Source organism: Phyllostomus hastatus, unplaced genomic scaffold (genome assembly GCF_019186645.2).
Source record: "Phyllostomus hastatus isolate PE091 unplaced genomic scaffold, TTU_PhHast_1.1 phas_scaffold_216, whole genome shotgun sequence".
NCBI classification, from domain to species: Eukaryota; Metazoa; Chordata; class Mammalia; order Chiroptera; family Phyllostomidae; genus Phyllostomus; species Phyllostomus hastatus.
The window spans coordinates 4,752,193-4,765,462 of record NW_025334018.1 but is presented as its reverse complement, the minus strand read 5'-3'; the positions used below and the strand labels follow the sequence as shown (position 1 = coordinate 4,765,462).

The window sequence follows — 13,270 nt, the reverse complement described above, 5'->3', positions numbered from 1 at the left end:
TAAAGCTATTGTAATAATCATAACTGTATGTCTTTTTCCATGTAAACAACCTTTGCCCACCCCTGTGTGAGTGTGTGTGGATCCTCTCAAAAATGGGAATGAGTTCTTCACCATTCGGTCAGGGCAGCATCGTAACCGCTCCCGTTCATACCGGGGCAAAAGGTGGAAGACACCAGCCTGCTACCTCGTCTTCAGGCTTCTTCTGAGGCAGGTCTATTTTAGAAGGTCGAGGAGCTAGAGATGGATTTCAGGAAAATTGCCTGTGCCTGTGCATCTTTGGAAAAATCTTAAACCTTGGCAAACACTGCCCCAGGTTGAAAACCATGGCTGAAGAACCCTGCAGGTCGGACTTTGCTGCTTCCCTGCGTTCCTGTGGAGCACGGGCCTTCTCTCCACAGTAGGGGCTTCCCCAGTGGAAGAACAGGGAAAAATGGAGAAGCTGGCATTACCCCTCCAGCAGCTACAAGCTTTGATTTCCTTTCCCCCTCCCAGTTCCAGCTCTGGCCTCCCACACTCCTCTCTCCTTGAACCCTTATTTTCCCATCCCACCAAATTCCCTGTGTATTAGAATAAGCTGTTGCTGAATATTCGGGGCCTCAGTGCAACTCATGGCTCAAGAGTGAGGGTCAGCCAGGCTGTTGTGGCTCGGTGGGTTGGGCATTGGCTGGAAAACCAAAAGGCCACCAGTTCAATTCCTGGTCAGGGCACATGTCTGGATTGTAGTTCATTCTCCAGTCGGAGCACATACAGAAGGCAAGCTGATTAGTGTTCTCTCTCGAATCAATGTTTCCCTCCCTCTCTCTCTCTCCCTTCCCCTCTCTAAAACAAAAAATTTTAAAAATACAAATAAAGACCTGGCTGGCGTAGCTCAGTGGATTTGAGCTCGGGCTGCGAACCAAAGTATCGCACGCAGGTTCGATTCCCAGCCAGGGCACATGCCTGGGTTGCAGACCATGGCCCCCAGCAACTGCACATTGATGTTTCTCTCTCTCTCCCTCCCTTCCCTCTCTAAAAATAAATAAATAAAATCTTAAAAATAAATGAATAAAAAGAAAAAGACCAAGAATCATGGCCTCTCTCTCACAGAATTGCAGTAAGGACTACCTGGGACAGACTGTGTATCCAGAAGGTGAGTTTGAGTCTGAGTCTGAGTCTGAGTCTGGGCCAGGAGGTACCCAGACGGTGACTTGGGCTCTTCAGACCTTTGTGGAGCTGGAGGGAAGGAGCTGCTGGCCCAGGGCTGACAGCCCTGCTGAGATCCAGGAGTTTTACTTCTTCGTTGCTCTGCCAGGGGCCTCGAGAAAGACCACCAAGCTTGAGGAGGTTCCAAGGAGTGTAAAGATTTTAATGAGCATCACAAAGGGACTGTGTGAGGGGGATACAAATTTCAAATCCAGCCTTTATTGCCATGCTTCAGGGGCTGAGTAGGAGGGAGGGGGCTCAACCCTGCTTATCTCTTCCCAGACCCAGAGGCAGCTGGAAGGCAGTCCCTGGAAGTCTTTCCCCAGCAGAGGGGGTGCGGGGAAGGAAGGGGAGAGGTCTCTGCTGCTGACACCAGGAGCAGGAAGACCTGGAGCAGCGAGCTGACCTCCAGAGGTCAGGAGAGACCTAAAATCAGGCAGGAATATTAGATGTTGGAAGGGTAGGTGGACTGAGGAAATTCTTGGGGTCCCCAAACAGCACTGGGATCTCAGAGGGCCCAGGCCCCCAGGGTCTGCTGGCTCCAGGGACTGGGACCCTGAGGGAGGCGACCCCAGACTGAGATGCTCACAGAGGCCCTAACATCATCCCCTCCCCCTGCTCGGCAAGGGTCTGGAGAGGATCTGGAGGGAGAAGTGAGGATGGGGCCTGGGTGGGCAGGAGGCTAGGAAGAGTGTGAGGGCCGGGCGTGCAGGCAGTGCTGTGAGGGGACGGTGGGGTCCTTTAGCTGCTGCTCTGCTGCTCCTGCTCACGGATGAGGTTGGCAATGGGGCTGGTGATGCCGCCTATCAAGGTCCAGTACTCATCGAAGCTGATGCGTCCATCATGGTTGGCATCCAGGTTCTGGATGAGCTTGTCCGCAGCCTTACGGTTCCCCGTGTCCTGGGGAGAAAGGGGGTCAGCACTGCTGAGAGTGGCAGTCTCACAGGACCCCGGGCAGGGCCCAAGGCAAAGGCCAGGATCTGGCCTGGGCAGCTGCTGCCCTTGGCAAACAGGAACAGAGCCCTCACTGGCTCAGGCCTGGGTACCCCAAGAGGACAGAGGCTTGGGTGGGGTCGAGACCCTGGCTCAGAGGGTAACTCAGAAAGAACAGAGGCGACACCCTGAGAGGACAGGGCTTTGGGGGCTGGAGAGAAAAAAGGCCCTTGGGTGGGGGCCTTACCGTCAGCATGTGATTCAGCTCTTTCTGAAGCATCTTTCGGAAGCTGCTCTTGCTGATCTTGTTCTTGACTAGACTGTGCTTAGACACATACTTGTAAAAGTTTTCCACCAGAACCACAACCGCCTTCTCCAGCTCCGTGTAGCAGTCCGCCATCTCACTGCCTCACTCCTCGAGCGTCCTGGGCACCGTGAGAAGTGCAGATGAGAAGAAACCCCACCGGTCAGACCTCCTCCCACACCCACGCTGGGCCCTGGGTCCTCCAGGCTGGCAGGTCCCCCGGGAGGAGGAGACAAGGAAAGGGGGGCACAGGATAGCCCTGGAATGAGAACTATGTGGCTCTTCTAATCCAGGTGTTCCCCAGCTCAACTGCCTTAACAGGTTCTCCGGGCCCTTCCCCAGCCCCAGGCACTGGGCTTGTCAGAATTCCAGTGAGAGCAAGAGTCTGCCGTGGGAAGAGGAGAGTGAATGCCCATCGCTCTGCCCTCTGTGCACCTGGCCAATCCAGGCCCCCTGCCCTAGGTGCAAACACCACTAGGAACTGCTAGGATGAGCCAAGAGGGCTGAGGGGTAGAGGGCAGGAGCCATGTTCTCTCACCAAGACACCAAGACTGTCTGAGACCCCAGCCCCAGGCAACAAAGCAGGAGGCAGGGACCTAGGCTCTCCCCAGTCCCTTCAGCCAGGCTCCAAGACAGTGACTCCGGAGTCTCAGGCCATGGCCGCTCCTGGGAAAGGACAATGTCCTGATTCACTGAGGGAGACATTCAGCAGACTCCCAGCCACACCCCGCTGGCCTAGCCTCCCTCAAACCCACCCCGCAATATACAGCAAGACCCAAGGACCCGGCACCACATTACCTAAAGAGGAGCCAGGCCGGGTCTGCCCCAGCTGGAGACAGAGCCGCAGCCAGCCAGAGGCCACAGTCACCCCCTCACCCTAGGACAAAAGACACTCACATTCCCAGCGATTACAGCCTTCTGAATAACAGGATATGAAGGGAACAGGCGGATCTACTCTGAGTCGCCGCCCATGCCCAGTGCCCCCCCAAGTGAACCGGGCAAATGAGCCTCCCCTCACGCCCCTAAGCCCAAGAATGAGCTACAGCCACCCTGCCCATCAGGTCCTGGCTAGGGAAGGTAAGCACAACCACTGTAGAGTCTGGGCATCCACAGTTTCAGTCCCTGCCCTTGCCACCTGCTCTCTAATCCCCTTGGGGCCCTCTTCCTCTGTGCCCTCATCACTCAGCTGAAGCCTGCTGGAGCCGCACCTCCCACAGGAAGGCTGCCCGGACCCCGACCCTCCACGCCCTTCTTCTTCCCCTGGCTCCTACAAACTCAGTCAGCGCAGTCCAGCGCTAACCGGTGTGGCTGCAGCCTTTCTGGGTCTTGTCTCCCCAGACACCAGCTATTACTAGAAGAAAGGAAAGTGTTTCTGACACACAGCCACTGTGTTTTCTGAACCACACAGAAAGATGAGGCTTTGGAACCATTTTTTCTAGTCCTCGATAGACTACCTCCCTGCTTTTTGAATCTCTGCACCTGGCCTAGCCTGTATCGCTCAGCCCGGTGCTTTGCTCAAGGAAGTTGGAATATAAATGCCCTACTTTCTTCCAGCCCTGACACCAAGTATGCAAAGCCCCTGACCACCCTTCTAAGGTTGTTTGTTTGTTTTTTTGCCACGTTTTTTTCAGAAGGAAGAATGAGACTAGTCCAGGATACAGGAAGGAGAGAGAGTTGAGAGGGTGAGGGAACAGGCTTCATCATCTCTGAACAGGAATCCTGTCCTTCCCTCCCCTGGTCTGTGGCCAAAAGGATGAAGTATGAAACCAGCACTGCAGGATTCTAAAAGTTGTACCCATTTCAGCAAGGACTGTGCCCAGGCTACTCCCAACCAAGCTTTGTGAGTGGCAAGAGAGTTCAGAGAACACCCCCACCCTTACTCATCCCAGACCTTGATCCCTGCATGAGGGATTTGGTGGGAAATAGGAGGAGGAAAGGGAAAGAAATCTGTTTGGAAGGGTGATAGGTCTTGCCCCTTTCCCCAAAGTCCACCCACCACCTGCCTTCCTGGAGCCTATTCCTCTGACCAGAGGAACCCCCACTCTTCCTTGTTAGCAATCCCCAAACCCTACCAAACTTCTGGCAGCCAAGTAGGCAGGACCCAGGTGAGCACCTAGGAGGTAATCATCCACCTGCTATCAGGTGTTCAGATCAGCCCAGAGAGGTAGCTTCAGCAGTGCCCAGGCCTCCCAATGGTCGGCCCCACCCCTGCACCTTGTAGCCAGATGGACACTGCTGGAGACACATCTGGGCAAATGCCTCTCTGAAGGAAGAATGTCAGAGTGAGATAGTCAGATGACCCTACCCTCTTCCGCCCTCCCTCCCTCCCTCCCCTGGGGGCCAGGAGACAGGCTCTGCCACTACACTGATGTCATAGCCACCTGCTCCTCCTGCCTGTCCCATCCTCCCACCACCCAGGCTGGATGGTCCCAGGCACGGGACTGGGGCGAGGTGGGCGGTAGGCGGCGTATTGTCCTGCACTGACTTGAGAGTCGGTAGACATGTACATCAGAGCCCCCCCAAAAAATGGGGAGACCACTGGTTCCCCCAAGGGCCCTCTCACCTGGGGCCCTCACCCCTCTAAAAATATTCTCATTGTCTTCTCCTTGGCTGATTCATCACTGAGCAACCAGGAGGCCCCGTCCCCACTCTGCTCACCTGACTGAGCTCAGCTTGATGACTTGATGACTTCTCCAAAAGCCCAAATGGCCTGACACCATGCTCCTGGGTTTCAGCCACCCCAGCCCCACCCTCCCACACCAGCCCCAGTTCTGGGCCCCACCCCTCCAAGTGCCTGCTAATCATCCCCCATCTCTTCATCTCTCTAGTCCCCTTCGATCTGCAGCCCAAACATCCACACACTCTCCAAAATTCACCCTCCTCTCCCACCTCCATAAACACTTCTTGAGCCTTGAACTGTTTCCAAGTGTTGGGATATGTCCCTGGACTCCCATCCCTCCTAGTCACCTTCCTTGGACAGCCTAGCCCACTCTCAAGCCTAAATCGGGCAGGCTCTGTGTTCCTTCCAACTACTTCAAATTTTTTCATTCATTTATTCACCATTCATTTGCTTATTCATTCATTGATTCATGAATTCATTTATTGACTCATTCATTCATTCTCACTCACTCACTCACTCATGCATTTCCTTAATTCACTTCAATATACAGGGAAGGTGTAACCTGAAGTGCTCTGGTAATGCTTTCCTCAATTTCCAGGGCTGTTTCACACTAACCTCTTCAGCCTCGATATCCCCACTTTCTGCTCCATGTTCTCATGGTCTTTTCCCAGTTCCAGAGGCTACTACCTCACACAAGCGTCCTGCCTCGCCCTCCCCCACATCACAGGACTCACTGCATTTAATTCACACATACATATATACACAGAGTGAGGGTTCTGCCATTCCTGATCCCCTCTGCTTGGGTAACTCATCTACCTTCTACCCACTTGTGTTTTTGGAGAATGTAGCCAGAAGAAGAAGCCAGCTCCTCTGAATGTTTTTCTAGAAAAGTGAAGTTGGAGGAGTTTTTGGTGGACACACACATGCACACACACCACGGCCACCCCCGGCCTCGCCAACACCCAGAGAGCTCTTCACTTGTGGATGGGGAAAGGCTGAGCCGACGCATCAGAACGTCCAGTGCTCCCTCCCTCAGCTCCCCTGCCCTCGCCCCCACAAAGCCTCACCACCACCCGGACAGGACTGGGCAAGGGAATGCTCCCATAGTGCAAGTGGATCCACCAAACAAAGCCAGTCAAGCCAGGACCTGCCTGGGTCCTGAGGTGAATGAGAAGCTGCCCAGACTTCTGGCCCCTCTCCCGGAGCTCCCAAGCTCCCCTGGGATGTCACCCAGGTTCCTCCAGGTTCCATACGCCCTCCCAAGGACCCACTCTCAGAGCACAATGACACCTACGTCCAGGGACTTTCCTGAGTCCTGAGGTGGAGAGAAGCCACCTCAGCACCCCTCAGGCTCTCAGGCTTCCTGGACCCCAACACCTCTCCCAGAACACAGCTCCCAGAGGCCAGTGAGGCCTGTGTCCAGGGTCTGACCCCCCCTCCAAACCCCACCAGCAGGCATTTGCCCTTTTTCTGTTAGGGGAGGATCAGAGCAGCTGTGGCCAAAGCTTCCAGACACCCTGCCCAGTGGCCCAGCCCCTGGAGAGGAGCCCAGACAGCTGCTGGGCTGGGGAGGGGTCTCACCACCCCTCCACTCCTCTGAAGGCCTCTCCAGTCCCCAATCGCACCAGAATTCTCCTTTTGCAAACCAGCCTTTTGGAAAAGTTAATCATGAACGAAACCTCCCCCGCCCAGTCACTGGCAGGCCCCCCTCCCCAGGACCTTTTCACTGCCCCTTCTCCTGGCCCCCCAAGCCTGTGGGGCCTCTGGGGTAGCCCCAGACCTCCCAGGACGGTCCTGGAGTACTCACCTGCCTCCTGGGTTCACCTCCTCTCCAGCAAGGCTCTGAGGCCTGGGCTCTGGCACAGCCAAGCAGCAACCCTCGCTCAGCCCAGCCAGGACTCCTCCCCGCCGCACTCCCAGAACGTGTCCCACTCCCTCCTTCCCTGCCTGGCTGAGCTGGCTCAGTGGGGAGGTAGTGACTGAACTCCCTTTCACTTGGCCCTGGGATTGGGCCCTCGTTAAAGGGATACACACCTTTTTTAACACCCCTCCGCCCCCACCCCAGTAGGAGTGGTGGAAGCTGGCACTCCCCCAACCCCACCCTCCTAGACCCGCAGGGCCTGACAGAATTTACCAGGCGGAAAAAGGAAGGGAAGGACTGTCACCTGCCCTTCTCACCTGGGTCACTGGGAGCTCAGTTTCAGGGGCCCCAAACAGACAAGGTCAGTTAGCATTACAGGCCGGCTTGGCTAGCCACAGAAATTTCCTTGCTCTTGGGATTTCAGGGGTTATGCTTGATTTTTGTGTGTTCAAGTCAGAAGGCAGATACTGGGGACCAGGCTCTGACCGCTGCCCCCCGGGTTCTAGCTCCAGGAGCTAGAACTACCAGGAGCTCTCCTGACCCCCACCCCTGGGACCTCTCAAGTGCAGCAGAGGATTCCTCTGGAAACACCCTCTAGCTCTTCCCCAAACTGACCAAGGAAACTGGCCAGGTCCACATCCGCCTGGGGAGGCAGAGCTGAAGCCAGAGGGGACCCATTCACCAACTCCGACAGTTGCGACTTCACCTCACCAGGTACCCACTGTGTCAGGCTCTCCGCTAAGGACATGAAGCCTTGAGTTAGCCTCCTAACCATCCCATGAGGGAAGAACTATTAATATCCCAATTTTAGAGATGAGGAAACTGATACCGAGAGCATGCCCACCGTTCCAAAGGTTCACACCCAGGCTACCAGCCTCACATTTCCCTTGCTCATCAGCCAGGCTCCAGCACCCCTGGGTTCATAACCCCAGGTGTGCACTGGTGCCTTCCCCTCCAATCAGAGGACCGGCCCACAGGCAAAGAGGAGCTCGTCCCTCACAGAGGACCAGGCTGCCCACCTTTTGGGCCCGAATCCGTGAGGTGAAGTGGGTCTGCGTTCACTTCCCTGACGACCGCTGCAACGCCATGTGTGCCCCCCGCCCGAAGCTTCTGCCCTGCACTCTGACCACCCCTCACCCACGGCTTGCCCAGCGGGCCTGGAGGGAGGGTGTCCAGTCAAGACATCTTTCACTTTTTCCATTTTTTATTAATCAAATGATACAAAATAACCATCATTCTTTAAATACCCAAGCACCCAGCTGGTCCTCTCACTCTGAAGGTCGCACCCTCCTTAGCCTGTCCCCCACCCTGCTCTCCCACTTCCCCTGCCCTAGCCCAAGGACAGTCCTGGGAGGAGGCAGGGGCAGAGCTGGAGGCAGGAACAGATTGCATTGGACGGACAGCTAATTTGGGCTGGGGATAGATTAGGAGAGGCAGGTTCTTGGAGACCATTTTTAATACAAAATATCCAGCTCTATTTTCAGCCCCTTCCAAGTCATTTCCCCTAGCCCAGCTCCTCTCTGCCTTGCACCCACTACCTAAAGGGGTGGCCCTTACACCATCCCTACCCCTCCACGTCCATCCCTGGCCCCAACCTGACCCGTGAGCCTCCCTCTGGTGGGGATTCCTGGACCCTTCCTGGACCCATTAGCTCCATCCATGGAGCCCCCAGGGATGAAGTGCAGAGAGCCCCAGGATGGACTATAATGAACCTGAACCTTGCAGAGGTGAGACAGGTGCAAGCTGGGGAACAGTGTGGTGATGGTAGAGAGGAGTTTTATTTCCGTGCCCAAAGTCTCTAGGCTCCCCCTTCCCCAACATCCCCCCCACAACGAATCCCAGGGTAAGGTTCTCAGCTCCCGGGGACAGGGCTCCCCAGCTTCACGCTCTTGGCTGCTTCTCCAATCAGCTCCCAGAAACTCCCAAATTTTAGTTTAGAGTCGTTACAGCTGCCCAGGTTGGCGATTCTCTCTTCCAGTCCACAGTTGCTCTGAAGGGAGGAAAGACACCACAGCTCAGGGAGGCAGCGCCTTCCAAATCTTCCCACCCCGCCCTGCCCAGGGGCCGGAAGCAGGGCCTGAGCCTACCTGGTTCTGGCAAGGGGGAAGGGCTAGGGGTTGCTAGTGCCAAGGGCTATGGCTGTGTGGGTGGGGCCTTGAAGCACTTGCTTGGGAAATCAGGGTTCTGCCTGGTGTGGGGTCACCCCCTCAGTACCGGCATGAGGTGAGGCAGCTGCTGGGTCACCAGGTCATGTAGTTCAGAGGGGGTCAGCGTCTCCTTTCCGCCCTCCACCGAGTACTGGTGGAAGTTCTTGATGAGGGTCTCAATGGCCCTTTCCACGTCACTCAATTCCTGGGCATCCTGAGGGGAAGGGACGTCACCCACATCAGGGAGTTTCTACCCCACCCTACCACACCCTGCTTTCCCCAGGAACCTAGCCAGGCCAACAGGGCAGAAGACAGCTGGGAGGCACACAGGCTCCCTCCCACTCCAGAGCCCAGCATCCAGCCCTCCTCACCCCCACTGGCCTCTGCCCTGAGCTACAGGTTGGACAAGGCTTCCTTCCCCACACCCCAGCCCCTCCTCCCCAGGCAGGGCAGGTCTCAGCACATGGCCCAGGCATCCTCTTCCTGGGAGGCCTCCATCTGCATCACCCTGTGTGGGCACCAGAAAGGGGGTTGTGGGCACCAGAAAGGGGGCGGGGGTCTGGTCTTATAGGCAGAGTCTGGAGGGTAGGCCAAGGCCAAGATGAGGGAGAAGTCCATGGGGGAACACAGACCCACAGAGGAGAGGAGAAGAGTGTGAGAATAGAAAGACAGGCCAGGAATGAATGGGCCCACCTCAGCATTGGCTGACCGACACTGGCCCATGGTGCCTGGTGTGCTTGGTCCTTTGGTGAGAGTTGAGTCGTCCTACTGCCTGCCCAGGAGGAGCTGATGGTTCATGATCTGCCTAGAGGAGTGGGGAGGTCGAGGAGGGCAGATCCCAGGATTTCTTTTTCCACGAGCCCCTTTGGCTCCACCCCAGATATTCTGAAACCCAGGCTCCAGGAGCTAAGGTCACCACCCCCAAGCCAACCCATTTAGAGAGAATCCCTTAGGCCTCACCTTAGCTTCATTCCTTCCTCCTCCTCCAAATACCCATTCAGTTCCATGCACACACACCAGCCTCCAGTGCCCGCCCTCCAGCCCTTTCCCTGGTAGTCTAGGGTAGGAGAAGCTAATCATGCCCTTTGGACAGGGGGAAGCCCATTTTGGGCGAAAAGCCCTTGGTAGCCTTACCTGCTGACAGCCTCTGAGACAGGACAGGATGAGCCAGCTCACCTGAGCTCAGCTCTTATACCTGGGGGAAGGGAGGGGAGGCAGGGGCTGGGCCTCTTCCCTAAGCCACCTCTGCTATTTCGGCTGCTTGGGTGGTGAGACAGTTGTGGGCCACACCCTCCATTGGCCAGAGCTCCAGAGCCTGCTGCCATCCCTGCCAAGAGGAGGGAGCCATGGAAGGCCAGGTCTGAGGTGTCCCTGGCCCCAGACCAGGAGACAGAGTCCTGAGAAAAGATAGGGGAGGAAAGGTAGGGAAGGGAGAGGGGGAAGGTGTGGCAACACTCTAGGGTCGACCTGGGGAGGACAGGCCTGGCTGGAGGAATTGTAGGGCAAGGAAATGGAGGGGCCCTGAGGTAAGAGCCGGGAGAAGCAGATGCTGATCAAGGCAGGGTTCGTGGTACAGAGTAAATGAGGGACACGTGGGTTGAGAGAGGTTGTCAGGGACCCCTCTGTTCTTTGATGTCATACACACACACACTCTCACCTGGACCACTGTGGTCAGTGACACTCAAGCCTGCCCAGACCCCATAGCCCAGTCTTCCTCAGTACGGATGGCAGAGAGATGAATGAGGACCAGATCAGGAAGGAGCCAGAGAGAGGCAGCCTGGTAGAGGGGCCAGACTGGCTGCTGTCCTGACTTCCCTTCAGCTCCCCTCAACCAGTGTGCACATGTGCAAGGCCCAAATGAGTTATCTGGCAGCTAATGACCTCTCCAAACTGGTTGGGCTGCCTGCTGCTCCCTCTCTCAGAGCCCCGAGCCTTCCCTGACCCAGCCACTCCACAGCAACAACACACACACAAACACACAGGCCACTACGGAGGATGTCATCTCAGGGAGCAGGCCCAGGGGCTCAGCTCTCCTCGCCTGATGGGGAGGAGGAAGGGAGAAGGGCAGAGGGTCAGGGCAAGAATGGGGTGGGGCCCAGAGTCAAAGCTCCTGGGTTCCTTTCCTAAACCCTGAGCTCAGAGCATACCTGATGAAAAAAATAATAAAACAGCCATTTTATTTTCACTTATTTTTTTAAAAATTCTTATTATAAAAATTTGTATTTATTATATTTATTTTTAAAGGATCCACTTTAAAGTGAAGTCCAGCCCTGGCTGGTGTACCTCAGTGGATTGAGCACAGGCCTGCAAACGAAAGGGTCGACAGTTTTGCTTCCCAGTCAGGGCACAGGCCTGGGTTTCAGGCTAGGTCCCCAGTAGGGGGCACTCGAGAGACAACCTCACGTTGTTGTTTCCCTCTCTTTCTCCTTCCCTTCCCCTCTCTCTATAAATAAATAAATAAAGAAAGAAAGAAAGAAAGAAAAATAATTTAAAAATGGAGTTCAAGGTGCCACCTCAGAGGAACTGCCTTATTTATCTCACCCTTCAAACACCTTTGGAATGTTAAAACTGGACAAATAACCTTTCGAATGGACCTAAAGCATTGTAATCCATAATCCAAACGACTGTTTGCAGAGATAACAAGAAAGCAGGCTGAAATTAAAGACATTCCCAAGAATTAGCATCATTATGTTAGTTTATCTGCACTTACAGAAATTCCTTCCTTAGTCTATTAACACCATTAAAAAAACCTCTTAGCCCTGGCTGGTGTGGCTCAGTGGACTGACTGCCGGCCTGTGAACCAAAAGGTTGCTTGTTCAGTTCCCAGTCAAGAACACATGCCTGTGCTATGGGCCAGGTCCCCAGTAGAGGGCACACAAGAAGCAACCACACATCGATGTTTCTCTCTCTTTTTCCCTCCCTCCCCCTGTATCTAAAAATAAATAAATAAATAAATAAATAAAATCTTTAAAAATAAAAAAATTTTCAATCTCTCCACCTGTAATTATTCCCTTTCTCTTTCTCATAAATACTCCCCTTGACCCCAAGTGGAACACTATTTGAGTTTCTGCCTAAATCAGCGCTTCCAGAATATTTATTCTTTTGGATCTCAAATAAATGTTTGTTGTCTCACTTTGTCCTTTTATTTATTTTTTTAAAGTAACAACTTTTCTTTTCTTTTCTTTAGATTTTATTTATTTTTAGAGAGGGAAGGGAGGGAGATAGAGAGAAACATCAATGTGCGGTTGCTGGGGGTCATGGCCTGCAACCCAGGCATGTACCCTTGTTACAGAACAAACAAGGGGGGCCTGGGACAATATATGATTACTGAAAGAAGGCCCCGGGTCCATTATGTCCGCCGCCCTAGGAAAGACATCTCTCAATGCCAGAGATTCATGAAAAGGAAAGGAAATGTTTATTTAATGCTATACAGACTTCAAGTAGTGACCTAATGTCTTTATCAAAAATCCTAAAGTCCCTTAAAACACCCACAAACACACAGTCCTTCCTTCCTTCCCCCTTTGCCCAGTCCAGAGTACCATATCTCAGGAAAGGAAATAGAAGTCCATGGCTCAGGCAGTCCTCTGGTTCTTCCCAGTTAGTCCTCCATCTCAACTGGGAGACCTCCCTGGGTTCCCGGCACCCTCAGCTGAGTCGCCGGTATCTCTGCTCAAACCAGGTGGTGGTTCCCCTTCTAAAGCTGCGGGGTCCCCACTCTGTCAAGGCCACGTGGTTCTCCTCCTCAGGGCTGCGGGAAGGGGAGAGTCCCCACTCTGCCAAAGCCGCGTGGTTCTCCCTCAATGGCTGCCGTGTCTGGGTTTAAATCCCCTGCGCCAATCTTCTTCTGCAGCCCCATTTCCGACTCCTCCTACACTTGGGCACACTTGCCCTCAATCTGCTGTCTTCTCCAGCTTTTCTCGTCGCCATCGTGGGTCTGGGCAGGTGTCACCCCATGTCATGGAGCCAATCTTCTCCCAGCTCCCACGCAGGTGCTGTAACTCAGGGGACCTGCCCCCCAGTCACATCTTGAGGGGGGAGATCCCTTTCCATCCCCCTGGCCTTGAGCATGGCCATAGCTATTTAGCATATCTAAGTGACCAGCCAAAGGCTATAGGTATGCTAAATGACCATGCCATGGATTAGCTGCAAAGCTGCCCTGCATGTTCTTGCTCTGTGTGCCCTTTCCCCCAACTCACACCTGTGGGGGAAGGGGTGAAGACACC

The 13,270-nt window shown here is 54.6% G+C and overlaps 2 protein-coding genes across 3 annotated transcripts; both read right to left on the bottom strand.

Annotated features, from left to right (window-relative positions):
• Positions 1-1,320: 1,320 nt before the first annotated feature.
• On the bottom strand, positions 1,321-7,046 carry S100A16 (S100 calcium binding protein A16). Of its 2 annotated transcripts, none has more exons than XM_045817255.1 (3): positions 6,847-7,046; positions 2,363-2,540; positions 1,321-2,082 (listed from the first exon to the last, which is right to left on the bottom strand). In XM_045817255.1, exons 2-3 carry the CDS (start codon positions 2,513-2,515, stop codon positions 1,924-1,926), a joined length of 312 nt encoding a protein of 103 aa, XP_045673211.1. In that variant the 5' UTR covers positions 2,516-2,540; positions 6,847-7,046; the 3' UTR covers positions 1,321-1,923. The 2 variants fall into 2 exon arrangements, with proteins under 2 accessions (XP_045673211.1, XP_045673212.1); XM_045817256.1 differs by lacking the exon at positions 6,847-7,046 and adding an exon at positions 3,218-3,309.
• A 1,040-nt stretch (positions 7,047-8,086) lies between these two features.
• S100A14 (S100 calcium binding protein A14) lies at positions 8,087-10,286 on the bottom strand. Its single transcript, XM_045816933.1, has 4 exons — positions 10,182-10,286; positions 9,741-9,852; positions 9,115-9,261; positions 8,087-8,890 (listed from the first exon to the last, which is right to left on the bottom strand). The coding sequence occupies exons 2-4, from the start codon at positions 9,768-9,770 to the stop codon at positions 8,753-8,755; spliced, it is 315 nt and encodes a 104-aa protein (XP_045672889.1). The 5' UTR covers positions 9,771-9,852; positions 10,182-10,286; the 3' UTR covers positions 8,087-8,752.
• Positions 10,287-13,270: the final 2,984 nt, after the last annotated feature.